This window comes from Mustela erminea, chromosome 2 (genome assembly GCF_009829155.1).
Source record: "Mustela erminea isolate mMusErm1 chromosome 2, mMusErm1.Pri, whole genome shotgun sequence".
Lineage (NCBI taxonomy): Eukaryota > Metazoa > Chordata > Mammalia > Carnivora > Mustelidae > Mustela > Mustela erminea.
The window spans coordinates 129,085,220-129,112,579 of record NC_045615.1 but is presented as its reverse complement, the minus strand read 5'-3'; the positions used below and the strand labels follow the sequence as shown (position 1 = coordinate 129,112,579).

The 27,360-nt window shown below is 49.9% G+C and overlaps 1 protein-coding gene and 1 long non-coding RNA gene across 6 annotated transcripts in view; one reads left to right on the top strand and one right to left on the bottom strand.

The window, feature by feature from the left end:
* The window catches only part of TBC1D1 (TBC1 domain family member 1), a 228,238-nt gene that overhangs the window by 15,293 nt on the left and 185,585 nt on the right, over positions 1-27,360 (bottom strand). For all 5 annotated transcript variants that reach the window (XM_032334073.1, XM_032334069.1, XM_032334071.1 and 2 more), the window contains 4 exons: positions 24,832-24,993; positions 19,057-19,215; positions 5,184-5,428; positions 3,025-3,184 (listed from right to left, as the gene is read on the bottom strand). In XM_032334073.1, coding sequence (XP_032189964.1) covers positions 3,025-3,184; positions 5,184-5,428; positions 19,057-19,215; positions 24,832-24,993 — 726 coding nt within the window. The remainder of the gene's footprint in view (positions 1-3,024; positions 3,185-5,183; positions 5,429-19,056; positions 19,216-24,831; positions 24,994-27,360) is intronic.
* Positions 17,511-20,731, top strand: LOC116584979. The gene is made up of 2 exons (XR_004283406.1): positions 17,511-18,196; positions 18,761-20,731. It is a non-coding gene; the product is annotated as an uncharacterized LOC116584979 (long non-coding RNA).

Here is a 27,360-nt window from a genome sequence, read left to right as displayed (position 1 = left end):
TTTTCAGATGATGTTTTCCCCCAAAGGTAGGTGTGATCTGAAGGTGAAGAGAGCAAGCATCTCTCCCAGGACCCCGCTCTACCGGAACTAGAAACACGCAGGAGGAGGCTGTTGTACATTCTGGGACACCCCCTTGGGAGGGCTGACAGTGATCACCACGGGAAGGTTAGGGCACACCCATCGTGGGCTGGTGTCCTCCAAGGAGAACGTACTTCATGCCAACTAACCTGTTCAGTAATATAGGAGCTGTGCTGTCTGCAAGCTGAGAATCCTGCACCACCATATGAAATGTAAACAGCTGACAAAGGTCCATTTGTTTTTAGGGTTTATTCAGGCCAAAAGGCTTACAATGAAATGGGCTTCAGGCCAAAATGGACTAGTGTACGAATGGTAGGTTTAGGGATTTAAAACTAAGCTATCCACCATCATGAAGCTAAACAAACAAAGTTCAAGTCACCACTGCTAAATGCAGAAGTGGTTTTTAAAAAACCTTCCCACAGAACCTGCTCTTAAGATGGTTTGGTTTTACATACTGTAGATGGAACAGATGTGCAAAAAGAAAAACAAAACAAAAACAACAAAAAAAAGAAAAAACCCAAATCAAAAAACCAAAACAAAAACCAACAGTTCTTGCAAAATGACATCACACACAGTGCTGCGCTGAGTGCACTTCCTGCCTACCATCTGAGGAGCCTCAGCCAGCTGGACACAGACCGCTGAGCACAGCAGGGGTCTGTGGGACCCCAGAGCTTCCACACACTGGCGTCTTTATCCGAAACGTAGGAGTGCCTCCAAGACTCACCACCGATTACGTAATATAAATATCCTGCTCTTGCCGGCTTTAGCTTTTAATTTATGAAGTCGTCAGAATGCACTTTAGAGCAGCACATAGTCTCTAACAGGAGGGCTGTCGACTCCAAAGCAGAGTTTATGCCTCTGACTTCTCTGACTTAGGCAAGGACAGGCTCTCTCCCAGAGTTCTGTGGCCCTGGGGTCCCCAGGGGTCCCCAGAGCTCCCTGCAAGGCAGCAGCTGAGGGCCCAGGCGGTAAGCCCTCAGTACTTGCCCTCCCATCGGAATCTTTGCCGAATTTTTTCTCACAGATGCTGTAATTCGATGCTTGAGCTATTTTCGAATCTTTAACTCCAACTTCTTTCCCCCCACCTCTTTCAGTCTTCACTCCTGGTACCCAGGTTTTGAAAAATACAGTAAAAAATCAGGAGAAAAAGTGGACTAATGATTTTCTTTTTAATTTCTAGAGTAAGAACAAAACAAAAACCACAGACATTTTTGCTAAGAAAGACTTCAGCCTACAGCTAGAGATCTTATGATTTTGGTGACTCTTCCGTTAGTAAACTAAGCAGACAATTTTCAGGCTTTTTTGTTGTTGTTTTTAATTATCTTCTTTTTATTTATAATTTTTTTTTTAAGATTTTATTTACTTGAGAGAGAGAGCGAGCGAGTGTGCGCACGTGCACACGCGTGTGAGAGCACGCACAAGCAGGGGGAGGGGCAGAGGGAGTGGGTAAGTAGACTCCCAACTGAACAGGGAGCCCAGCACAGGGCTCCATCCCAGGGGGCTGGGATTAGGACCTGAGCTGAAGGCAGATGCTTAACCGGATAGGCCACCCAGGCACCATTATCTTCTTTTTAAACCCTGGTATAAACCCTTCATGAAATCTCACTAATGATTTATTAAACCAGAAGAGATTTAGGGACAGAAAGTAAGAATCAGTTTGGGGAGGAAGTTGTGCAAAAGGGGGTGGGGGCTGTGAATATTTTAAGAACATGGATTCTTCTAGTAAAGCTCAATGGGACATTCTTTAGAAGTTCTTGTGGATAAGAATAAGAATAAAAATCTCGTACTCTGAAGGAAAGAGATGCAAAGATCAATTCAGTGCCCACCTTTGTTAAAAAGGAAATTTCAGGATTTCTAGAATTTGGATCTACAAAGCTGTCTTTCCCAAGCATGCCAAAGGAGAGCTCTCCCAATAGTGCGTGGCACACCCTCCCCCCTTGAGATGTTCTCTAATTCCAGAAGCAAATCTAAAAAAGGATGAGAAGATTACAGATGTTTAAGTTATCAAGTAAATGAACATTAATGACACTTGAAAACACTTGATGGGTGATGATTATTAATTCTCTAATAACCTCCAAAGTTAAAAAAAAAAAGTTAAAAAAAAAAACCACCTGAATTGTCAAAACGATTCTTTCACTCTGAAGCAGGGAAAACCCACAGTGCAAGAACTGCCCATGCTCCCAGCGTCGCTCGGCTCTCAGTGCACGTGCTCCCCGCACCCCCCCACCCCCCGCCATCTCAAGGCCCCTGAGACTCTGCCCGTGAACACCTGCTTAACTCTGACGGAGATAATCTTCTCCAAAAGTAAATCAAGAAAGTAGGAGATGGTGTGAAATGTGAGCCGCCTGTGGTTGCAGTGGGGCCCCCACGTGGAAGAGGTGAGGCGTCTGGGAAGATGGAGGGGTCTGTGAGGGTGTACCCGTGAGACATCAGCATGGGGGGGTGGTTCTTGAAGAGTGACCTGGCAGAGGAAATGAAGAGCCAAGGGCAGGAAGAAGAGAAACAGGAGGAGTGCAAAGGGAATCGAGAAAGAACAGGAGCCCAGAAGTCCCCTGTTGAAAAGTCTGAAGGAGCGAGCCATCAGTGCAGTGACTCGGGTCAGAGAGGGGGAGGAGACGAGTCACGAGAGGCACGTGCTTGGAAGACATGCACGGGGTCCCCTGGCCACGTCTTTAAAGATGTCTGCTCTGGGGAGAACCTGGTGAGGGATCGGGGCAGAACTCCACCAGACAATGGTGCCCAGGCAAGCCCGGCGAGCACAAGAGGTGAGGCCGGTTGTGAAGTTCACAAACCCAGTGCCGACTAGACTCTTGAGTGTCGACCGCCACCCTGTTCTTGCTGAGCACACAGCTCTAGAAGCGCGGAGGCTTGGCAGGGAACCAGAATACGTGTTTCCCACCTGCCAGGAGAAAGCTGGTTCAGGCAAACGGACAGACACACACTTACCAAAGACTCTGGCTACAAATCCCAGTGGGAACTGGGAGGCAAACACGGTGAGAAACCAGGGGGCGGCGTAGAGGCTGGGCCCAATCTCATGCTCCTCAAGGTGGTTGTAGAGGTCTCTGTGGTAATCGTGAAGAAGCCTCGAGAGCTGGTACATCTGGATCTGCGGGGACACACGCACACGCGGGGCTCAGAACCAGGTGCCTGCTGCTGGGCTCAGTTACGTGTCCCACTCACAGGCCGTGGAGAATTCTTACACTGAGAGATATTCTGCTTGGATTGTGATAACCACTGTCGACTGCTCACTTACCCAAGGAGCACCTGCGGAAGGCCTTGTGCACAGGAGGCCCCAGCCAGGAGGAGCCCAGAACACGCACGCCCAGTCTTCTCCTACTGCTTCCTTTCCTTCTACTGCCCCCTGTGTTCCTTGGCTACTAGAATCTAAAGACCTGTCTTGTGGGAACACTTCACATATTCTTTTATAAAATACACACTCCTAGCAAAACTCACACCCGGGGGAATTCAAAATGTGAGAGAGAAGTGGGGGCATAGGATGATTCTGTGGAAGGACCGCATTAGACCCATTCACTTAGTAAATTCGTTCTAGACTCCCTTGAAATTACTCAACAGGCAGGACAGGTGTGACTTCCTTAGGTTTGTAACATATGGAATATACAGATCCTGGGCAATTTAAAAGAAGAACACAACTGTTTTTCTCAAGATGGAGAAGATAACTTCTAAAGGGTCCCCTCTCTAGATTGTGTTCCGGTCCTAGAGGGAAGCCCACAATGGGTCCCACAGCGTGCAGGGCTCCTACAGTCAGCCTGGGGCTCAGCAGTCTGATGGCCTGAGTCCAAGGCACTACCATGTAGAGAGGGTCCGAGCCCCACTGAGGTGCTACAGGTTGGACACATACCATGCAAACGGGCAAAAACAAAACAAAACAAAGCTATTTCCAGGGGCCCATAAGCACCAGCTGTATTACCTAAACCCCACAAGAGTCGTGTGTTAAAGAACTAAATTAAATTGAAAATTCCACTCTCTCCTATGGCAGGTGCACCTATATCAAAGCTAATGGGGAGAACATCGAAAGAACTGACAGGGTCTGTGGGAAGTGGTAGGGGCTCCACATCCTTTAGGTAATGAAGTGGCTTCCTTTGATGAGATTTGTGTTCATGGGGAGGTTCATATTCACAGATGGAGGTAAAAGGATTTTCAACCATCCAGTTTGGTCCTCTCAAAGAGTCCTTGGACCTAATGAGTCCTTTCTTAAGAAAAATACTAAGGCTCTGAAATCAGAGTAGCCTGCTGGTAGAGGAATGTGTGTACGTGGGATCTCACATTTAGAAATATTCCCAGAGCGGGGTCCGGAGTGCTCCCACCTCTGACAGAGGCAGTCACAGTGTTAGGCACACAATGCCCTTTGGATTTCCTTTGCTCCGACCTACCACTGTTTGTTCAACAGATACGCACTGGGTGCCTCCTTCAGCTCAGGCACTGCTCTAGGAACTAGGGAGGCAGCTCCAAGATAGGTTAGATCCCTGCCTTCTTAGGAGATATACTTAGGAAAGTTGGAGAGCGATCAGGTAAATGAATAAGGGAACAAGGTGATTTCAGACAGTGTTCTACGCCAACAGAAACGAGACAAGTTACATGAGATGCGTGCCTGGGTGGAAGGGGGCGGGGAGGGGGATGGGCGTAACATCAGGATGGTCAGAAGGAGCCTCTCCCAGGATCTGATATTTGAGCTGAACCCTGGGTGACAAGGGCTAAGGTGGAATGAGGGGGGATGCCAGGCAAAGGAAGTGACAGATACAGTGAGTTAAGAATTAGATCATCTGAGGATGGTTTGACGAAGGATAAAGGGAGGGTCCTGCAGTCAGACAGGCCTGGGCTGAAACCCCAGCTCAGCCACTTGCTAGTCGGGTAAACTGAGTTAAGGTGAGTCTTCCCATCTGTACATTGAGCTGCTTCATAGTGTCTTCCTGAGGGTTACCGGGGTGGTAAGTGCAGTATGAAAAGCTTGCCGTCACGCCTAGCACAGAGCTAAGTGCTCAGCAAAGAAAGCGGAGGGTGGGGAAATTGTCTCAGAGAGACCTGGAAAGGGATCCAAAACATTTCTGGCCTTTGTCTCTAGCAAATACACAAGGAATGCTCTCTACCTGTAAAATAATCATGTCCGGCCGATACTGTTTCCGCAGTCCCATTTCAAACATCAGAAACTTGAGCATGGTAAATGCCTCTTCCTCACCCATGTGAAGCAGCAAAATGCCTGCTACAAAGCTGAGACCTTGGCAGTATCCTACTTCCTGGTCGAGAAGCGAGTAGGCCTTCAGGATGTTGTAGAGAGACAGCTGCCCCGCCCCGAGCTGGGCAGAGAAGTACGGATGTGTCGGGAAGGTTCTCCCTGCAGAAACAACACGGGTTAGACGCAGTTGAAGAAAGCAAGCCCATCGAACCAGAACTATGATGTGCTTCAGGTGGAGGAACAGATTTCCCGGAGCACGATCATAAGACAGCTTTGGACATGAGGGTGGTCTCTTGTTCTCAGAACAATGGGGGCAATTAGAAATCAATTACTGATGCTTTTTCAATGGTGGTTCAAGGTGAAAGACACTAGGACTACCCTGGGTCCTGCAGGTATCTGGATTTCAAGCTCCAGCAAAAAGAAAACGGTCCATCCTCTAAACTTACATCTACCCTCCAGAGGAGCAGATGGCCGCGGCTCGTCACCGCCGCCCTGTCCCCCGGCACCTGCAGGCAGCCCAAGGCCTCAGAGCGCTAGAGACACAGCCCAACCAGCTTTTCCCAGCCCGCGAACAGCCTGCCTGCAAATGCTTCACACCCCACTCGGATTTCTGTACTTCTAAACCACAGGCGTGCTTTGAAATGGCTTGAGAAGCAGCAGGTGTTTTCTTTTACACAAAACAGTAACCTTCCAGAAAGGTAATTAAAAAAAAAAAAAAAGAAAGAAAAGAAAAAGAAAAACCCTCAACATCCTAATTATTTTCACAAAAAGCTGGTGTTCAGATAAGGTTTAAAGACTTCTTTTGTCCAGGGGCTTTTGGGGCCGCTATCTGTCAAATCCCACTTCACCCCACTCCTTCTGGGAATGTGCCTGATGGGGCAGTGCGCTTCCAGGGAGAAAAGGACATGATTGAGAGGACAACCACCTAGAGCCACGCCAAGGGCCAAGCTTGGACCCAGGGGGAGAATTAGGGCCTCATCTGGACTAGCAAAGGCAGAAGGTACATCTAGTTGCCACAAGGCAACTGTTCACCTTAGTCATTCAGCCTTGGCAAAGGGAGCACGATGCATTCGTGGGTTCTTCCTCAGCCTCACGAGAAAGCACTGAATCAATCCAGATCGGCTTGCTTGATTTTAAATCAAGGGGACAGCAACAGTCTAACTACTCTCCTGATTTCCTGTCCTGCATCCATTTTTTGCCTGCTCTACCTCCTTCCCCCAACGAACTGTCCCCAAACACACCCTGAACATGTCACCCACACTGCTAGAAAGCACTCAGCAGCCCCCCAGTGCTCAAAGAGCAAATTCTACACCCCTAGCCGGGGAGCTCTGTGCATCTCCTCACCCACTCCCCCAGCTTCATCCCCTACTCCAGGGCTGGCCTCAGAGTGAGCAAGGGGTGTGTGCAGAGCAGACAATGCCTGTGTATGCGTGTGAGGTGGGTACTTACCCCGTGCACCCTCCCAGTCTACAACAGCACGTGCGACTCAACTGTAATGAAACATTCTCCAGCAGCCACGGTCAAAAGCAAGAGGTAAAACTAATTCTATGACTGTTTGTTTAACCCAACATATGCAAATGTTATTTCAACACATAATCAGTACACAAATCATTGGGACATTCTGCATTCTTTTTTCTTGCTAGGCCTTTGAAACCCAGGGTCCTTCTCACGCGGATGGTGCGTCTCAGTTTGGAGCCACCGTATTTCCAGGGCATCGTAAGCACCTGTAACCGCTGCACTGAGAGCACAGGTGTGGCTCTCTCTCCAGATTCTCCGAGGGATGAGGGCAAGAGGATTCAGGGGGCTCTTCACGCCATCACCCCCAACCTGCCGACAAGCAGATGGCGCCCTGCCCACACCCTTCCCTCTGAAGGCCTCCGGGTCTCCCAGCAGGTCTGGGTGGCAGACACACAGGCCACATGAGGCATGCAGTGCCAGGAAGGATCTGGTTCCCTTTCCATCGGTCCCTGTGAGCACCTGCTTACCCAGTACCCTCCGGTGTCAGCTTCCGCCCCCTGCAGAAACAAGAACGGACACTCACTGGCCCTGATGGTGGAGGGAGCCTTTTTAAACTTAATGTTCCCGTTATTATCCTGGTTGACATGCAATGTTACGTTAGTTTCAGGGCTACAGCGCACCGATGCGACGGTGCTTCACGTTACTCAGTACTCAGCACGCGGAGGACAGTAGCCACGTGCCCTCCCGCCACACCGCCTGTGCTCCGCGTCCCCTCTCGGACCCGGGCTGGAAGCGGACATCATACGCTTCTCTTGGTTCCATTCGCCTCCTTCCTCGCCCCCTCCTCTAGCAACCACAAGTTCCTCTATGTCTACGAGTCTTTTTGTTTGTTTTTTAGATTCCATATGTAAGTGAAAGCATGTGCTATTTGTCTTTCTCTGTCTTCCCTTAAGCATCAGACTCTCTAGGTCTATCCACGTTGCAAATGGCAAGATTTCGTTATTTATTTTATGGCCAAATAATATTCCACCGTACATATACCTCATGTTTGTCTATTTATCTGTTGATGGGGGACGTTCCTCATTTAATTTTTGCAAGTCTCCCGGGAGGATGAGCCTGCAGGCTGGGGAGGGACGGGTGTCACCTAGATGGCTCAGTAATTGTCAGGTTGGGGGCAGGCCAATCATTTCCTGTGTGATCAATGGCTCTGTGCCTACAAGGGTTTCATGCTGGGTCTAATGCTCTGCTGTCACAGTCTCGACATTCTTAATAACTCTTGAACAAGGGGTTCTGCATTTTCATTTTGCAACAGGTCCCGCAGATTATACCCTGTCTGAGGTGGGCAGCCCCCTGGGTAGTTTCCTGGGGTGGCTACAGCCACGTCGCCCACAGCTCTACTACCAAGCAGTTATGAGAGAGCAAACCTTAGGCCAAATTCCACCAAACATATGATATTTATTAGCATGCTGATGTGAAAAAAGAACCGCATAAGAACGTCTCATGCTGTGTTCAGGCCTCCAAGCAAGTGCCTCTTGGGAAAGGTTCAGCTGGAGGACGGTACTGTGGCAGTCTGATGGCACAGCCAGGCCACCAACTGTCCCACAACAATACTCCGTGGAGCGCAGGGACATGGTCTCAGTGGGCCGCTGGTGGCAAGGCCCAGACACTTTCTGATCAACTGCAGATCTTGAATGTTACCCATCTTCACCATAAAAAATTACACATGGCATCTTTTGCCAAGCACAAGCCCTCAGAGGTACATTTCAGCGGCATCTGAAGTCCATAAGCAACCCTTGGCATGGGGTCCCTGACTTAGGGACCTTCTAAATGCCAACTGAGCACACTAGGTGGGAAAAGAATTAATCCTACACCACCATCCATCGCCTTGGTGATACCCCATGAAGCATTTTAGCCAGGTCACCGCACAAACAAGAACATCACCCTTGTTTTATTCATGAGAAAAACATGGCAGGTGAGCGCCTCAGCCCTGCCGTCACACCGCCCAGCTGTGAAGGGGCAGACCCGGGATCCGAACACTGGTCCCCAGCTCCAGACATGGAGTTCTCCGGCAGATGTCCAAGTGAAAAGTATGAGAACTGGGGTAGCACAGCTCCTACCACTCACGGTGTCCCCAGCTCACCGCACGAGCTGTAGGGAGAGCCAGGGTCCTGCGTTCCTTTCCTCCCGGTGAGTTCCCGTCCTCCACACGCTCAGCCAAGCCCCCCACCCTGGGGAATCCTGGCTCCTCCAGCGCGTGGTTCCTGGTTTCCTCCTCACTCCGTGCTTCCACACAATCCCTGGGACCAGGCACTGCCACCTGTATTTGTCCCGGCCATGGGACCGTAGGCACTAGGCTAATTCCCCAGCACCTCCTCTTTTTGCCTGCGCTTGCTGGGGTCCCCGTGAGGGTTAAATGCAGGTGGGTGTGCGTGCCTGGTGTGACGCCACCCAGCTGGCCCTAACGGCCAGAGGAGGGGGTCGGTGCACGCCACATGACCACCAAGCCGGCTTTCTGAGACACAGGGCTATTCGTGTAAAAGAGCTTCTTCCCAAGCAGCAGCACACAGCAACATCTGCTCCCTGCCCTGAAGACTGTGCAGAGGAGATGTGGGCTTTCACAGTACTCACGTGAGCCCGGTGACAGAAACACCCGCCCTGCACTCAGAGCTCCGCATGTGACAGGAACTGTGCCACGGAACTGAAAGACCAACCCTTTCCTGGCCCTTAAGAAACTCACAGTCTGGTAGAACAAAACAGATAAATCCAGAAAATTTAAGTATTTGCTGACCGCAGGACTTATACAGGGTGCTGGGCCCAAGAGGGACGTGGCCCTGCTTGCATGCGGCTTCACAAGAATTGGTTCTAATGGTTCTCTTCCATCAGGTGGCCGTAACAAGCACGGAGAAGAGAGGTACAGAAGTGCAGTTTATGGAGACAAGTCTGAAAACTGAGAGGCCTGGCCCGGACACAGGGCAGCAGTCCAGGAAGGCTGCCTGGAGGAAATCTCTTCAGCAGAACCAAGCAGGAGAAAGAGGCATTAACAGAGCGGGGGAGAGGAGCACACATGCAGCAGGAACCCCACAGGCCGGGCACCAGACTGCTAATGGGCATGGCCAGAAGGTCTGGGGCTGGCCATCAGGGGAGAGGACGGGAGAGTTCAAAGCAGGGCCTGTAAGGGAACAGCTTAGACGCCAGGCTTAGCCTTAGCCTGTGGGCCCCGTGAAGGCCATGGAGTCAGCACAGGCCACGGAGAGGTCGGAGATGTGTGCTTCCTCTCTAAAGAAAACTCGAAGAGCAGGCGTGCCAAGATAGCCCAGGGCGGGTAGAGACCAGAGGAGGTCAGCTGGGCCAGGAGCCAGGAAGCAGTCACAGGCCCTTAACTTGGAGAGCGGTGGTGGGGCAGCGAATGGGGCTGGACTGCGGACTTACTCTCCGGGCAGCCTTAGACTGAGAGAAGGGCGTGCAGATGGTGGAGTTTCTAGTATGGGAACCCAGACGAGTCATCAAAACGAACTGCTCAGGAAGGGCAGACTGGGGTCCAGGGTAGAGCACCAGCAAATCTCTGTCTGGACCTGGGGCGCACGGGTGGCTCAGTCATCAAGCATATGCCTTCAGCTCAGGTCATGATCCCAGGGTCCTGGGATCGAGGCCCGCATGGGGCTCCCTGCTCAGTGGGAAGCCTGCTTTTCCCTCTCCCACTCCCCCTGCTTGTGTTCCTTCTCTTGCTGTCTCTGTCTAATAAATGAACAAAATCTTTTAAAAAAAAAGAAATCCGTATCTGGACCTATAAAGCTTAGGGAATTTCATAACTGTGACCAATTCAGCAGAGTTCCGAAATGTCTCAACCAAAGCCCTTGAAGGAAATGGGTATCACAATTCCAAATCTGTGAATTTTAGAAAGAGGACACAGCACACTGGTTATTACCTAACCCCTAGCCGGGCTGAGGACAGCAGTCCGGAGTGAAACACACTTACGCATCCACAAAGACACAGGAAAAGCCACACTGAGGACAAGAGCCAAGTCTGCTAAAGGCCTCCTGGCAGTCTGAGTCAAATTTTGCCTCCAAAGAGTTCAAGACTCACTGCGTTCTGCCAAAATGAGTTATAGGAAAACTTTTGGTTTTCATCTTTTTCGGTTCTGGAATTGCAGACACAGGGTTATGGACCTGTGTTAATTTCTATTACAATTTACAGATTAGGTGAGAGGAGAAATCACACAATATTTTTAAGGGAAAATACCTTTTCCGCTTCTGAACGCTCCGCTTGAATCAGGTTAGCAAGAGCTCTTCAACCTTGCTTCCGGAGGACTCACTTTTATGAAAGCAAAACCAGGCTAATTACCTCGACAGAAAAGACTCCGTGGTAAGTAGGAAGCTCGGGGGGCATGTGTGAGGAACAATCAGGTTTTATTTGAAGGCCTCGGACACTTGATAGGAAGGAAGGAAAGGAAAGAGACCATGGGTGTGGGGTGGATATCTTGGACCAGGACAGAACTCGGTTCTCTTATTTCACCCACAGCCCCCGAAGAGGAGACATTATGCTTCCCTATTTGAATAGTGGAGAAGAACCCAGTGTTTTTAGGATTTAGCTGACATATTCCACACAACATCACATATGAGCTCCGCTGAATGGACAGCCTCTTCCTACGTGGGTATGTCCACGAGGCAGTGTGACCGAGCACACGGCAGTGGCCCGCGATCCCAACTGTAGCATGTGTATGTGGCTCAGCATGGCCCGCCCAGCCTCTCTGAACCTCAGTCTCCTCTTCTCGACAGAGGGCAGAATACATATTTTGTGGCGGTGGCGGCACAAGTGGGTGCAATTAATGGTGTTTCAGCACGGGCAACAGTGGGCCGATATGCCCCAGAAAACACACAAAAGCCCAGCTTCCAACCAAGACACGGAAAAAACAAAAGGAACACGTACAACAGTTCCGTAGCATAAAGGCACAACAGTTTCTACTTCAAGGTCGAGGCGCCACTACCACTCTACTGACCACAACATTCCTCCCAAGCCTGAGAATCTCACGTTCTAACAGACTTCCAAAAGCAAAGGAAAGGTTGAGCCCAGCAACTGATTTCTGTGAAATTGGGAATTCATACACATGGGGAACTGAAAGCGGATATGAATTCCAAACAGTAACACTACTGAACGTCATCACCAGCTAGATTCTACCGAAACACCTCTGAAGGGCAAACTTCCAGATCTTCAGTCACTATGCAAACCAGTCCACTCTCTCATGATGCAGTGTCAGAAGCTGTCACTGATTTTCTTTATGCAAGCACCCTGTTCACACAAAACTGACCGAGCTGAAACAAAGGTCTCGTGTGTTCCAGGAGATTCCCAATGCAACTCTGGTTCCACAGCATCTGAAACTCGGCACAGCAAAACAGGCCCCTACTCCCACTCCCAGGCTGGGAATAATCACAGTCTCCAGCACCCAGGTCCTGGCTGGAGGAGAAGAATGACTGCCCGTCTGCCTTTGTAATTATTATAATTATTACACTTCATAATGTTACACTGGATTCTATTTGGGGGAGGAGGACACTTCTTCTCCTACATTGCATTCTTCGAGTCCCATGGTTCTCAGTGTACGGCTGGTCTCTCCGGGCTCTGTGAGCTGCCCCCTCTGCTCTCTGCGTATATATCTATGCAAGTTTAGCTTTTCCCTCATATATTTCCAACAACATAAATGCAACAGATTGAATGCAGAAACGAAAACGAGAAGCTGGTTAATTCCATTACCCCAGACATTAAAATGTAAAACAATGCCTCTCACTAAATTTCTTTTATTTTGGAATGCGTTGTTCATGATGATGTGTTCCTATGTATGTGTTTATGATAGTTCTTTTAAAATACCACCACGGCTCACCCACGCTCCTGAGTACACACCCAGTAAAGGGAGGAGGCGGGCCTCGTAAGCTGAAAAAGGACCAGGCAGATGAACCTTGTTCCCAGGCAGCCTACCTCTATGTTCACATAATCCAGGATCTGGTACTGCCACCCCCCAGGCCCATCCTGAAGGTACTAAGTTAGCACCGCGAAGAAAAAATGAAGAACTCCTCTTATGAAGATGTCATCTCCCCACGTGAGTCCCTGGCAGGGGACTAGAGCCTTGAGCACATGCGAGAACATGTTCAGCCCCTTGAACCTCACTGCTTGATCACTGCTCACTCAAAGCACATCAGTGACAAGGGAAATGCAGTTTCCCATTCTTGCTCACAGGCTGCGCAACGTCTGTGGAGCGACAGCCTGACTCAATGGGACGGGCTGGGGAAGGCGGCCTCCTGCCCACCTACCTGGGAGCAGCGCCGAGACCCTGCAGCCGAGGTAAAGCCCCTCGCTCTGGCCAGCCTCGAAGGAAACGGGATAAGCACCATGAAACCCTTTCTCCAGACGAGATGCCGCAAGCGACAGCACGGGCCTTCTTTAGCCTCCATGTGATGGTTCGCAGCCAAGGAGAGAAACAAGGCCCCTCAGACTTCTCTCCAGGGCAGAGGCTCCCTCACACACGGGGGAGACAGACAAGCAGCCAGAGTCAGACGTGGGCATGAAGGAACTCCTGATTTGTATTAAAAAGACCTGTGATGATTCTGTGTCTCGTGTGTCTGCATGAAGCCACGAGCTGGAGACCCACATGCGGATGTGTTTCTAAACAACCCACAACTTAATTTCATGTAGTGTTCAACAAGGTAAGTGCTCACCCTTCACAGGGATGCTTCTCAGGGATGCACCTTTCCTTCTAGCAGTTTCCAAACACGAACCACATCCAGGATCACCTGAGTGCCTGGGGGTGTGCACACCCCGGCCCCCACCTGTGCTCCTTCGGTGGCACGGAGGGGACGGTGGCCTCAGGAATGTGATTTTCACCAGATCTTCAAGGGCTCCTGCATGTGAGCCCTGCCTGGTCCCAGGAGAAACGTGATTCCAGTCTACTGTCTCCATGGCCCACCTGACTTCCTCTCGGCAGAGACCCCGGACCCCGCAGTTTTGCTCACTTGGCTGCAGCTGCTCCAGGAGGCCACATGGGCCACCGGCACAGCTGGTCAGTGTGCAGCAGCCCCACGGCTGGCAAACAAGTTCCTTTCTCTTGCCCCTTTCACCAAGAGCCTGGAAACTTCTGCATCCCCAGGGGGCGGGCGCAAAGCAGCCCTCTGCTGGGACCCTGGGCCTCCCTGCCCCTTGGCTTCCCCATTGGCAGAAGAGGAACCCTAACAACCCGACCATCTCCAGGTCTCCTTCCCTGATGAGACCCATGAGCAGAAGTTGTTCTTAAATTGCTGCACTTAGCTCTGAGCAGAATGTGAGAAGGACTGGAGAAAATAATATGCTTTGTATAACTCCTCACAATTTTTATGAAATAACCTGGTTATCAGTGGTTTTGTGTCTGTCTTCCCCACCAGAACACGTGTTTCTGAGAGGGCAGGCAATGTACAGGTGCTCTGGAAGGATCTGTGGGATCACTGAGGGAGATGCGGTGGAGTCGACGGTGGGGCAGAGAGAGAGTTCTTTTCTACAAGATTATTTTTAGGGACCATTTGACTGAGCTGGGTGAGCCCTGGAACCGGCTCCTCCTGTGTCCAGACATGTCTCTGCTAAACCCCAGCATCAGTGACCCCAGGTTGGAAGCTCACAGTTAGCCAAGGCGGGAGCAATTACACTGGCAAATTCTACTTGAGGACAACTTCTGAGGGAGCTGGCTGTTAGCCAGCATGCCAGGCATGAAGCATCTAGGGAGAGCTCAGACCCCACGAGAGGAGAGGAGATCACCCCACTTCAACATACCCACACTCAATTCTGTCACTCTGACATTAAAGAGCGATCACTGTGCCATTTAGATGACAAGTACGTTATCATGATGTAGTCTTGATAATACCAGCGACAATGACAGACCCTCTGGAATTATGCATGTAGCTCGTGGTACAGGAAGTTCTTACACTCGCGTTGTGACTGTTCAACTCACCTCCGTAAGGCCAAGGCCCCAACTGGACAGACATGTGTTCTAGAACAAGATCACTACACGGCAAATTCTAAGGACTTTACTGGGTTTTGCCATTAATGCGTCTTAGTTTCTCGTGTAGGACTTGAACCCAAAGATGACACCCAAGGTGGTGCTTGTCCTCAGCCCCCACGTGTTGCTCAAGACCGCCATCTACTTCCCCCAGAACTCAGCTTTTGTGGTGTGGCCAAGCGAGGCAAACTACCAAAATACAAGGGAAAACCCTCTGTGCCTTGCTGCGGTCAGTCTTCCTCAACATCCTCAGCCCATCCTTCATTCTGGAGGCTTTCCTCCTTCTCCTCATCTTTTATGAATTCTAAAACAGCAAGGAGACAATTCTTCTTTCTCACACTTGGATTATAGTTCCTTTCCTTTACCATACCAGGCAGGCTTTCTATCTTTGGGTTAAATACATTAAGTGGAAGCAAGGACCAACACGACAGCCCCGTGCTGGCTTGCGGAGACAACCACGTCTCTGGATACGAGCTTTGCCTTTCAGGGCAGCGTGGGCATGGCTAGCTGCGTTCAGGGTCACTGATGGAGGGTCTTCGAAGGCCATCAGAAAATACTGCCTCTGGTCACCAAAGACTCAGCAGACCTCTGCGGAGTACATACACTCCGCTACCACTGTACTGACCCATGGAGCACAGATTAGTAACACGAGCCATCGATGTGGGGAGGGTTAGGGGCAGTTCCTGGCGCCGCTTTTGGATTTCATGGTGTTCTCAGGTTGCCGGACCTGGTCGCATTTTGTCCCGGCTGAATCCGTCCTATCAGGGGAGAGGCTGGAGAGCCTCGGGGGTGGAAGTTCTGACTGCCAGAGGGGGTCCCGGCTGGGAGGTCAGGGAGAGGAGCCCCTGCGGTGGTGAAGGATAGAGGAAGGGAGCCTGAAAGGGGTCTCCGGCTGCTGCCGATCATCACGGGCAGCTTTTCATGTGGGAGTGGGAGGCAGGATGCTGGGCTGTCTGTGCTGTCCGTTCAGCATGCAGAACCAGAGAAGAGAAAGCTTGCAGTCACCTGCCGGCTGCCCAAATGACTGCAGGTGGAACCAGACCTCCTAAAGGGTGGGGCAGGTTCCTGAACGAGGAAGGATTTGCTAAGTTTCCTCTGCGTAGTCCGAGAGAAGCTGTTTTCTCGTGGCTGGGTGTGGTCAGCTCTGAGCGTGCACTGCCACGTGACGAGGCAGGGAAAGCTGTGTGGGTATGGAGTAGGCAGATCCAAGAAAGAGAGAACTGTATGGTGTCCTGGAAGGGACAGGATACGGAAACTAAGACGACCCAGATTCTGGAACTTTCTGCCCCTGAGTAGCTTGTCACTTGGACAAAGCACACACCTCTCTGGGCTTCATGTATCACCTCTACAGTGGAAATAACATGTGCCCAATTTCATAGAGGGTTGCGTAAAGCTGAAATTGGACAAGAGAGTGAGTTTTACAGGCTATAAAGAAATGCCCGACTCCAAAGTCTGCTATTCTTCCTCTTTGAAGGAAAAAAATCTTATGGAAAACTGATTAATAGCTAATTTCAGAAAGTAAAGCAAGAGGCAGGAAAACAGAAACTCATGAAGACCCAAAATACAACCAACTAACGGGCTTTCTGTTCTCCCGCCCAGGAAGATGCTGCCTCCTTGAGAAACCGAAATACTGATGCTCAGCACGACGCACCTTTATTGGGCCGAGTTAGCCACGGCGGAGACCAGACGACTCTCTGGGAAAACGCCAACCCCTCGTGAGAGGAGAGCGGAGGCGCCGGCGAAGACTGCGGGGACGCCTAGACGAGCCCTCCCTGCACCCGACGGAGCGGAGCTGGTGGGGCGCGCGCCCTGGGCGCCGCTGCCGGATGGTTCCCCCAGTTCGGCTCAGGAGAGAAGCTGGGCTCCACAGAGGCCCTGGTAAAACTTAGGAGAGACGCACGGAGGTTACCTGGAAACTATACTGTTGTTGGAAACAGCTTTTGGGCCTTGGGTGGGTGTTCGGAGGGCATCCAAAGAGGGGGGCTGGGCCAGGACAGGGGAGGAAGTGAGCTGGAGGGGCGGCCAGTGCTGTCGGGGAGGGGCAGTTACAGCTGGCCTCTGGGCAGGGGTGGGAGGGTGGGAGACAGGTGGGGACCAGAGGACAGGAGGGCCACCTGGCTCTGCCCACGAACTAGAAAAGGCAGTCTCAGCTCACACAGAGCCAGTGGCCACCAGGGGACAGTCTGCAGTGGGCTCATGGCAGGGGAGGCACCCCCACCCCGGGCCCTGGAGCTGACCTGACCTTGTTGTCCCCCTCCGCAGAGAAGGGAGGACATGCGAGCACCAGGAGACGCTGCCTGGGGAAGGGGAAGAAGAATACTGAGGGAAAACATCTTCCAGAGAAAAGAACATCTGGATTGAAGAAGGGAAAACGTGCCCCCCTCCCCCTTCCTCCTCCTCCCGCTTCCATCCCAGGAAGGAGTGGGGGCAGGGAGAGACACTGGCTGTACCTCCCACCCCCTTCCACCGCTTACTCTCAATTTAGTTTTCACTTCATTTCGCGTGATAGGAACATAAAGTCATTCTTCTGTTACTCATCACATCAGTAAACACAGCAGCCAGTTCACAACACTGCTTTTCTGGGGGTCAGTGGGCCAAATGGGCTCCAGCCCCATGCCTCACACTTTGTCCCCAAGGGGCAGTCACGGCCTGTCAGTGCCACCCTTCACCCAGCAACCGTCTCCATGGGAACCCACGGGGCTCCAGGCTCCGAGGGGCCTGCCTTCGGTAGGGGGGCGAGGTCCTGCCCTTTCACCGTGTGTCCCTGCCCAAACACAGTCCCCCAGTGCCTCTTCCTTAAGAGGATTCAGGGCCAACTCCCAAGGCTGTTATGGGGTCGTGTGAGATGTGGGCGCTAGTGGGGCTGCCTCCGGTCAACAGCTCCGGTTCCTCCAGCATCCACAATGGGACAGGCTCTGCCCTCAGGGCTGGGGGCACACTGGGAGATCGGCCCCAGTCCAGCCCACGGGGAGGCTGCTTCCCTCGGCAGGGAAGGGCAATGAGAAGGCGCTGCCGGGTCACTGAGGACGGTGGCTAGGGGGCTGCGGGGAAGAGCATGGGCTCCGCGGCACCAGACGCAGCACACAGGCTATGGGATTCCCAGCACGTCACTCAACCTCAGTGCTGTTCCATTTTCTCAGCAGGGACCGAACAATACTTACCGGATCGCGTTGGTAAGACTAAACAAGGGAGTTCAAGTAACTCTACACAACGTTTGGCCCCGAGTAAAGTTACGCATCCGCCTTAACAACGATCATCGTCACAATAAGGACTGTGGGCAGCATCGTGGTGGAACAGCACGGGTGGGACAGAGAGGCTCGGCAGAAAGACCGAATCCAGTCTGACGGTGGGAGGAGGCGAGAGGGTCAGGGGCAGTTTCTCGGAAAGGACATCTGCGTTTGGACCCAAAGAAGACCGTGTGTGCAGTTTTCCCTTTGATTTGCTGTGTGGATAGACAGGTAGGACTCCACATGGTCTCGTCCAGCCCACACCTCCCGCTCTCAGGCAATAGCCTCCTTCCCTCCCGGCAGCTGGGCTGCAGGGACCTCGGAGAGCCAGACCACTGAGGGCCCCCGAGCACAGACAGTAACTCTGGGGAGTCCTTGGCGGCAGGAGCCGGGACGGCCATTCCAGAAGCAGGACCACATGCTCTGAAAGCCGCAGGCCCAAGCTCCTGCCACCTGGGGCCCGCAGGGTTCCTGGGAGCAGCCACATCTCCACCGGGGCTCACGGCCACGGACAGGTCCTGGGCTGCTCCATACACCCTAGTGATCGATATGCTGACCCCGCGAGTCCTTCACTGGGGCACCTGCAGGTCCAGCCAATACACTGGCTCTGCCTTAGGGTTGTTACCACTGTTCAGGAGACAAGGTTGCCACCCTCTTCCCAAAATAAAATGGCCCAAAACCCACTCACCAACTGCTTTCTACAATTGTGCTAGTAAGTCCTATCTGTGATTAGTAAAGACTAGGGAGAGGCTCCTGTAACTTGGCCAAGCATCAGTTCTAACTCTTGTCTTCCAGCACGTTCCTTCCGTGGACTATACAACCTCCTATTGATATCGGAATTACTGAGCTGAACCACGGTCACGACAGAGCCTTCGAGCACAGCGGAGTTAACAAGCTGCCCAGACAAGACAGGGATTTTTATCTACTTGAAGGCATCTGTGATTACTCCAGGGCTTTTCCAATTCAAAGACTCAGTGGTAAATTCTGATTGCTAAACCGAAAGACAGATCACTAAATAACTCAGACAGCCTCTTCCCGTTTGCCAAGTGAGTGAAGCTTCCGCTTCCACATCACACCGACTGCAGACTTACCGAGGTCGATAAGGATCGCGTGCTGTTGGGAGGTGAGCCGTTTTAAGAGTTCTTTGTATGGCGTGTCCTTTGGCTGCTGTTTACTGGGAAACTGGTGTTGAAGGCGGTATTGCTCTGCTAGAAACTTCCAGATTTCCCCCCGGAGATGACGTGGCACACCTATGGGGAGGAGGGGTGGCAGAAAATGTGTTTCATGCTCAGAGAACAAACTAATAATGAGTTAAATTTCATCCCATTGACCCGGCCTCTTGTTGCATATGGATTGACAGCACTGAAATGGAAAGGAAGCAACCGGAAGTCTGTCCTGTCTACTACTCCCCTTCTTCCCTCCGTCCTTCCCCGTCAGCCCCTATTTCCCCGGCCTCTCACTTTCCTTTCAGCTCTCAAATGCGTACTATGTTCGGACAGAGCTAGACTCAGCAAGGCATGAACTGGCGAATGGCACGAGCCCCTATCTGGTGCCGATTAGTAACAGTCTAAGGAAAGACGTCGGGCGCATGAAGTTACAGTGCACAGTGTCTCGTACAAAGGACGTGAGCTGAGTGAGGGGGTTTCGGAAGAAGGAGAGCAAGAGGTCATGGAATCCTTCATCACTTGTGCCAAGATGTCAGAGCGTGGGAGGGAAGAGAGAAGATGAGTCGCAGGAAGAAACTAGAAATGTTTCCGAGCCTCGGGCAATGGCACGCACGTGTGGAGGAAGCAGGCGGCCGTCAGGCTGGAAGGGTTTTATTAAGAGGTGAGATTAAGGGTAAGCAACCTGCACCTTATTTGGCAGCTCTTGGGAGCTACGGAATGTTTCTGAGCTGGGGAGGGAGAGGCCTAATTGGGGAATACTGCTTAGACCCCGTGTGCCAGGTGGGTGGAGACAGGGAGGAGAGGCTGGACACCGTCCACATAAATGTGCCTCTGGGAACATTCAACCGGGACCTGAAAACAAGAGAAGCTTTCCAAGAGCCGCTACTCCGTGTTTTAAATACACTGATTTGAATACTCCAAGTGATTCAAAGTGGCATCTGAAGTGTCATACGAAAAGTTCTCTTAAAGCCAATGATGTTATTTAAGGCAAACTTCAGCAGCAAAAGTGATGGCTTTGATTCAAAACTTTTTGGTTGACCATTCTACTGTTGTTACGAGGCCCAAACGCAGACATGGGGAGAAAAGAGAGCCCACAGAGTAAGACACCAAATCTTTCTCATCTCCCACAAGAGCTCTCTTGAGAGAAAAGGAAGCTCTGATTTCGGGACTGAGCTTTCCTTCCATTCAGGAAAAACTGTGACTGCTTTGTCCACTTCCTGCTACTTAGGGTGCCTGCCCAGGAAGACCGCTTCCCTGGCTTTCCACTGGCCATGCCTCAGAGAAGTCTCAGCAGCAGGTGACATTCACTGTGAGGTCACCGGGCACTGCCAGCATTCTAAGCACTCTGTCACCCCCACGACCTGCTGAGGGAAACAGGGCAATGACCCTCATAGTAAAGACAAGGAAACTGAGGCCAACAAGCACAGAACCCTCACCGGAGATCAGCCAGTCGCTGGCTGGGAGCAGAGCCGAGAAAGGGACTGCTGTTTCCCTCTTCATGTCTTCCCTGTCACAACAGTGAGACAAGCTGCTACTGGAAAAATGTATCTTGTGTTCCTGCCTGGCAGTTAGTAATAAAATCATCGTGTGTGGCTCTGAACCAGAGAACAACCAAGGTCATTTATTATTACCAAATCCATAAGAACTATTTAGAATACTCAGCTATCTCTTAGAAATTCTCTAGGTGGGGCGGCTGGGTGGTTCAGTCGGTGAGGCATCTGAATCTTGATCTCAGCTCAGGTTTTGATCTCGGGGTTGTGAGTTCAAGCCCTGCACTGGGCTCCACACTGGGCGTGGAGCCTACTTAAACAAATAAATAACACTTAAGGTACAGTAAATAATTTGATTTTTCCCTTACACATACCAGATGTAAAAGAATAAAAAAGGGGAGCCTGTGGGAGAAACCCAGGACCACGCTCCCCATGTAGTGGGTCGAACGGCAGCCCCCCCCAAACGTATGTCCACATCCTAACCCCCAGAACAAGGGAACGTGATTTGGAAAAAGAGTTTTTAGAGATTATAATGAAGGCCTTGAACTGAGATCATCCTGGTTCTGGAGCAGCCAAGAGGAACCGGCAGTGTGTCCCGGAGGCAGAGACGGCAGTGATGCAGCCCCAGGTCACCGACCGCCTCCACGAGCGGCCACGAGCAACCCTGCAGACACCTCCCCTCTAGACCTCCTGCCTCCAAGAGTGGGAGAGGAAACACTTTTGTTGTTTGAGCCACCCGTTTTGTAATCATTTGTTATGGCAGCAACAGGAAACTAATACACCCTGAGGTCTGCCTTTTTATGTTATTCCATTCCTTCTCTCCCTGTCTCTGCTCAGAGGAGTACCTTACACTGCGAGTGCACACGCATGTGCAAGCCCTCAACATTTCAAACTATATTACAAGTAAACGTGGCTTGAAAAACAGTCAACGTGTTAAGTGATTTATAGTGGGGCTTTTCACAAAGTATTTTTTTCAGACTGGGAACTTTTCCCAAGGTATGAGATGACCAATTTCCTCTTATTACTAAATCATTCCCATTATCTTATCAGATCTTTATCTTTTGGAGGAAAAGATACTGCTTGTGTCATCGGACAATACCACATATTCTGGTATTGAAGAGAGCTTAGGTTTTGTGATTTAAAAACAAAGAGTCATGCGAATTGGAGCCAGTGCCTTTGCTGAGAAAGACCTGGCACCCCCTTCCCCAGGCTCAGTTTACCTCCACTGACAACCCAGTCTTACTCCGGGGTTGTAGGCAGGGTTCTGCGTGGATAGGACGCCACTCTCCCCCAAATGCGAATACCTTTTTATTTTTACTGACTTTGAAAGTAATTTGTGCTCACCACTTTTTTTTAAAAAAGCCCTTCTAAAAATGCAAAAGATATAAAGAAAGTGAAAAACCACTCAGAACCAGAGTGAACATATAATTCACCACCCGAAGCAGGAAGCTCTTGAAAGCAAAGGAAAGAAGGCATTAATTTTATGGTCATCCTGCCTATTACCTGGATATCTGCAAATGTGTCATGCGTGGCTTCCTACATACGTACGAGGACACAGAAATATACGGCTGTATGTGAGACCACGCGCTGCTTATCTCAGACACCTTCCACATCAGTAATTATACACTGACTGCACCATTTTCAAGGACTATGGCATAGGATGGGCACCTGGTTGGGGTTTTGGGGTTCTGTTTTGGTTTCTGACTCTCCAATGCCACAATAAGCATTCTTCTCACTGCAGTGCATTTCTGACTGATTAATTTCTAGACTAGGTTTCTAGACGTAGTGTTGCTGGATCAAAGGTAAGGAGTGTTTGCCTCGGGCCCTTATTGCCAATTGCTCAGGTGGCCTTTTTGCAATCTCCTTCCTAAAAAGTACGCTTTGGATGGTAAAGTTCTACTTTGCTATCTTTAGTGAAATCATTTAAACACAAACTAAGCTTCGAGTTATTTAAAACTCCACAGAATTATTCTTCCTTCTCCTAAGGTAAAACCTTAATCCTGCTGCGTTGATCCAGTTCTAACTGGGAAAGCTCAGGACTCCCTTTCTCCGTGTTGTGGGGATCCTTCGGTCATTAGGAGGAAGGGCCTCATCACCCACACAGGACTGTCTTCTAAAGGCTCCGCCATAACCTGGCCTCTACCTAAAAGGCCAAAGGAGTGGTTCTGATTTAATCTCCTTTTTTAGTCTGAGCTACAAGATGGACCGTGGGCATTTGTTTGGAGTCATTATGTCTTACGTATTGAAACCAGCTGAAAAACTGACAGGGCCCTTTGTGCACTTAGAAATACAGAGTTCCTGCCTCAGAAGGCGATATGGCCATGTCCACGGATCCAAAGGGAATTCCAGGTTTGGCTCACCTCTGCATACAAACTACACGATCACCTATCCCAAACCTCACTACACTGGCTCCAGACGCCCCAAGTGCTTCCGTCAGGTTCCCCTTGTAAAACGCATAATGGAAACCACCATATCCAGATGCCGGACTTCTGAGAAACTCCAACATTTGGAATGGCTGTTACAGACCCATGCGATACCTTTAGTGGAAGCAAAGCCACCTAGGGACCATCATGCCATCAACAGTGGAAAGGGAAAGAATAGACTCATTTCCTTCTCCGCTTTTTCCTTTTTCCAGACAGCAATCTGGGGCCATTTGGAGCAGTGCTAAGCCTCTAGCAACCACTAAGGGCACAAAGAATGTGCGAACTGGAAGAGAATTGTGAGACCCTCAGTATGGTCAATGTCTCTCATTCTAGCAGCCAGGAGGCCTGCGCCCAAAAAGGTGAGGACACCTGCTGAAGGTCACATGGGGAGCCACTGGCCAACTTGGAGCCTGACTATTCACCATCCACCACGTTTCTGATCTCTGAGAAGAGCACTGTCGAGGCAAGTTCAACCACAGGTAGTACCGTGTGGCAGTGAGAACACCAGCAGATGGTTGTGTGTGCAGCTCTGTGGTCCTAGGCCCATTATAACTGAGCAATGCTTCCTTATCCATAGGAAGGGGAAAATCATAACTAGTAATAACCTCTTACTACTAAAACAGGTGCTGTGAAATTCAGATAAAGGTCAAATAATGCCTGTAGGAGGCTACAGAAAACTGCTTTGCCCCACTGTCTTAGAGATGAATTACACTTGTGTAACTTCTTCCACTGAGCTGCTAATAAAGTCAGAAGAAAATTATAAGCTTCATACATATTTGTAAAGCTTGGTCTGAATTCTTAGTTATTCATGACTGCATTGACCAGAACTCAGTGATCACTAGATCAGACTCCAAAAGTCTCTGATCTTGGCAGCAGATGCAAATATACATTAACTTAAAAGAAACAGTTGAACACTAATCTTCGGGTTAAGATGTAAAACTGAGCTACTCAAACTCACTGTGATGAAGGACCAGTTTTTGTTTTCTTTTGAAGTGTTCCAATCCACCACTACTTCTATAAAATACACTAAAAGTGAATTTATAGAAAAAGAAAAAAAAGACTGACAAAACAGAAGTCCTTTTTTTTTTTTTTTTTAAGGATTACCCTTATCAAATTGCTGGAAAAGTTTCTAAATGCTTTGTCTCAAGTTCTACGCTTAGGCGTTGTGTGTGGACTGGCGCACAGTCAGCAGACCGCACTGAATAACAGCAAATACTGCCCACTCACCTGGGCCTCTCAGGACAGCAGGCATGTGCAGTGGGCTTCCAGGGATCAGCTTATCTACTGCTCAAAGCAATCACTGTCAACACCCACATTCACACATGGGGAAAGTAGGGCTCAGGGAAAGCAAACCATTTGCCTAAGATCACACGGCAGAGCAGTAGGGCTGGGATCTAGACCTGGGACTACCTGTCTGAGTCCACACAAAACGCCGTGTTCTCTCTCCCGAGAGTGTTCAGAGAGAAGCCTGCGCAATCGGTTTTCACTTCACCATTTAACTCAGAGTATGTCCTCATTACCCAGGTTGTAGGCAACCAAGCCCTGTTTTCCTATTTTCTTCCTGTTATCTGGGCTTCTGGGCATTTTAATTCATTAAGAAGAATCCTAAAGGTGATATAACTTACATCAGTTAAGATATCTGGAAACAGATTAGGGAAAGATATGGTAACTAGGAGAGAAATGGCCACCAAAATTGGACTTGAACATTTTTTTTTTTTTTTCCCATACTTCTCCCCAGTCATCAGTGTGAGGTAAGGACGGCTGGACAGATTGCCCACAAAGCTTACCTTGCCCAACAGCCGAATGCATTTTCTCCATGTCAAACTTAATTTTTGATCTTCCTGGAGTGCTAAGCATCTTTTCCCACACTGTGGTTACTTCTTTAAGACAAGGAGTGATTTCCTCATAATCCAGCTTTAGGCGCTTGTTCAGCAGGTCATTTTCAGAGGCTAGAAGAGATCATTTAAGAACACACGTTAGAGAGAAGGCCACGGCTGCTTACTCACATGTCACTGCTGAGATGCTGAGCGGTTACAGTGAGCTAGTTTACTTCCCATTTTCCTTAACTTGGAAAACACTAAATGCACATAGGAGGTACCCTTGATCTCTCTTGCCCCTTCATTGGCTCTACTCCCGAAATATGCCCCCTCCCTGTCCAGTTCTAGCAATCTCCACAGCTGCCCTATTAAACCACAAATACCTCAAGGACAGGAGCTGTGTGTGAAAATCCCTTGTGTCTGACATAATTAGAGACCAACAAAATTTATTCATCTGAGCCAGGAGAGACATATCACCCCCCACACACCCCCCCACCACCCCCCCAACCCCGCCAAGGAAAGTTCCTCCTTGTTTAGAGCCAAATCTCCTTAGGTAGCTTCTACTTAGTCACATTTCTGCTTCCTGCAGCTCAACAGAAGAAATCTGCCCTTTTCATAGGACATCACCCCAAATACACGAAGGTAGTCATTATTTCCCACCAACCTTATTCAGCCTAAACCACATGAAGGGTTGTCCCTAAATTACCAAAATGGGGAGTGGGGAGGGGAGGGGAATCAATACAGGAAAAGTTTAACTTGACAATTCTCAGGATTAGATTGGACAACTTCACTGCCATCTGAAACCACTCTACCCTATTTCAACACAGGGGTAATGTTGTGGACCCCAAATCCACTCCGTCTCACGTCTAGGATCCTGACTACAAGTTTATTAGGAGAGCAGATAGGAGGCATAGCTAAGTATAAGCCAATACCTAGGCTTCTGCAGAACTGATCAACTACTGCCTTTTACAATATAATAAGCAAAGACTAAGTCCTCAGTACTCTATATTTAGCAACATTTTATCCTAATGACTCTGAGGCAGGGTTCTGGGTGAGAAAACTGAGGCACGGAGGCTGCGTAGCACCTCCACGGTCCTCAGCAGGAGGGGGAGGGGCCTGGGGCCCTGCCCTTGCCCTCCTCCACTGCCCCACAGGGCTTGCTGATATTATACCGTTATCCTGGGACGAGGCATGCATGTATCTATCAGAGGCCTTAAATGTTTGACAGAATCCAGTGGAGGTTTCTGGGCCTCGAGTTTTCCGAGTGAAAGATTTTCAACACGAGGGTGATCTCTTTAACAGATACAGGGCCATTCAGATCTTTCTCTTCTCATTTCAGTTTTGGCAAATTACACATTTCATGAAGTTTGTGCATTCCGTCTAAGCTGTTAAGTTTCCTGGCATAAAGTCATTCTTAGTCCTAGAGACACTGACAAGTCAATGCAAACATCTCATGCGTCTGCCCCCCACCCCAATCCCCCTGAAAGTACCTGTACCCCACGTTATTTAGGAGAGGAGGCTGAGCAGGCTCTGAGTCTGCCCAGGGCCACAGAAGTAGCAGTTGCTGGAGGCAGGACCTATCTGAAGACCCCTGGGTTACGCACTACACTTCTGAACCCCAGGGCCTATTACTTTTAAGATGGGAATTATGCTACCGTACTGAGTTGCTCTGATGAGGATTAAAGGAGATGAGATAGACTAAACACCCACAAAATGTCTAGTAATCAGGAAGTGCTCACAAATTATCAAAAACATAAAGGTAAATAAGGAAAAGCATAAAGCACTGCTTTGCAAATTTAGTGCTATAACACGAAATAAAATATTTTCTTTTTCCACATTAGAAATTGAGCAAAGGCTGGCTCCATTAATCTGGTTAATACTCCCCTAACGGTAAAACCTTATTCCTCGGATGCGCGGATTATGTACTTAACTGACCCAATTACTGCCTTCAAGTAAAAATGCATCAAAAGATGTGCTGAAAAGTACTGCAGAGCTCCCTCGTCCGGCCTCTCATTTCACGGGCATAGACACTGAAGTTCGAAGCGAGAACAGGGCTTGCTCAAAGTTATTCACCAGCTGGTGGGGTGTCAAGTGATTCTGGGCCCAGGACTGCCTCACCTGTGGGTTTTCATCTACTACTTTAATCTTTTCCTTACTTTGAATAATACTTTTTTTTTTTTTTTTAAGGTCCCACTAAACCACCCTTGGGACAAATCGGGTTCAGGACCAGCTTTGCTGGGGACGGTGACTGCAGGTAGCACCGGACTCTCGGAGCCAATGGACAATTCTCTGGCTGTGAGCCTATTGGGCTGCATGGAAGAGCCCAGCAAGCAACGTGTGGAGCCCGCTCTGAGGTCAACAGAGCCATACTATCCAGCTGGAAGATTCGGTTGAAAAGGCTTAATCCACATATTTCACTGTTGGCCCGAGCACCATCCTGCTGTTTGAGTATCCCAATGCTGCTGCCGAAGATCCGAAGCCTCCAAAATGTCTTATCAA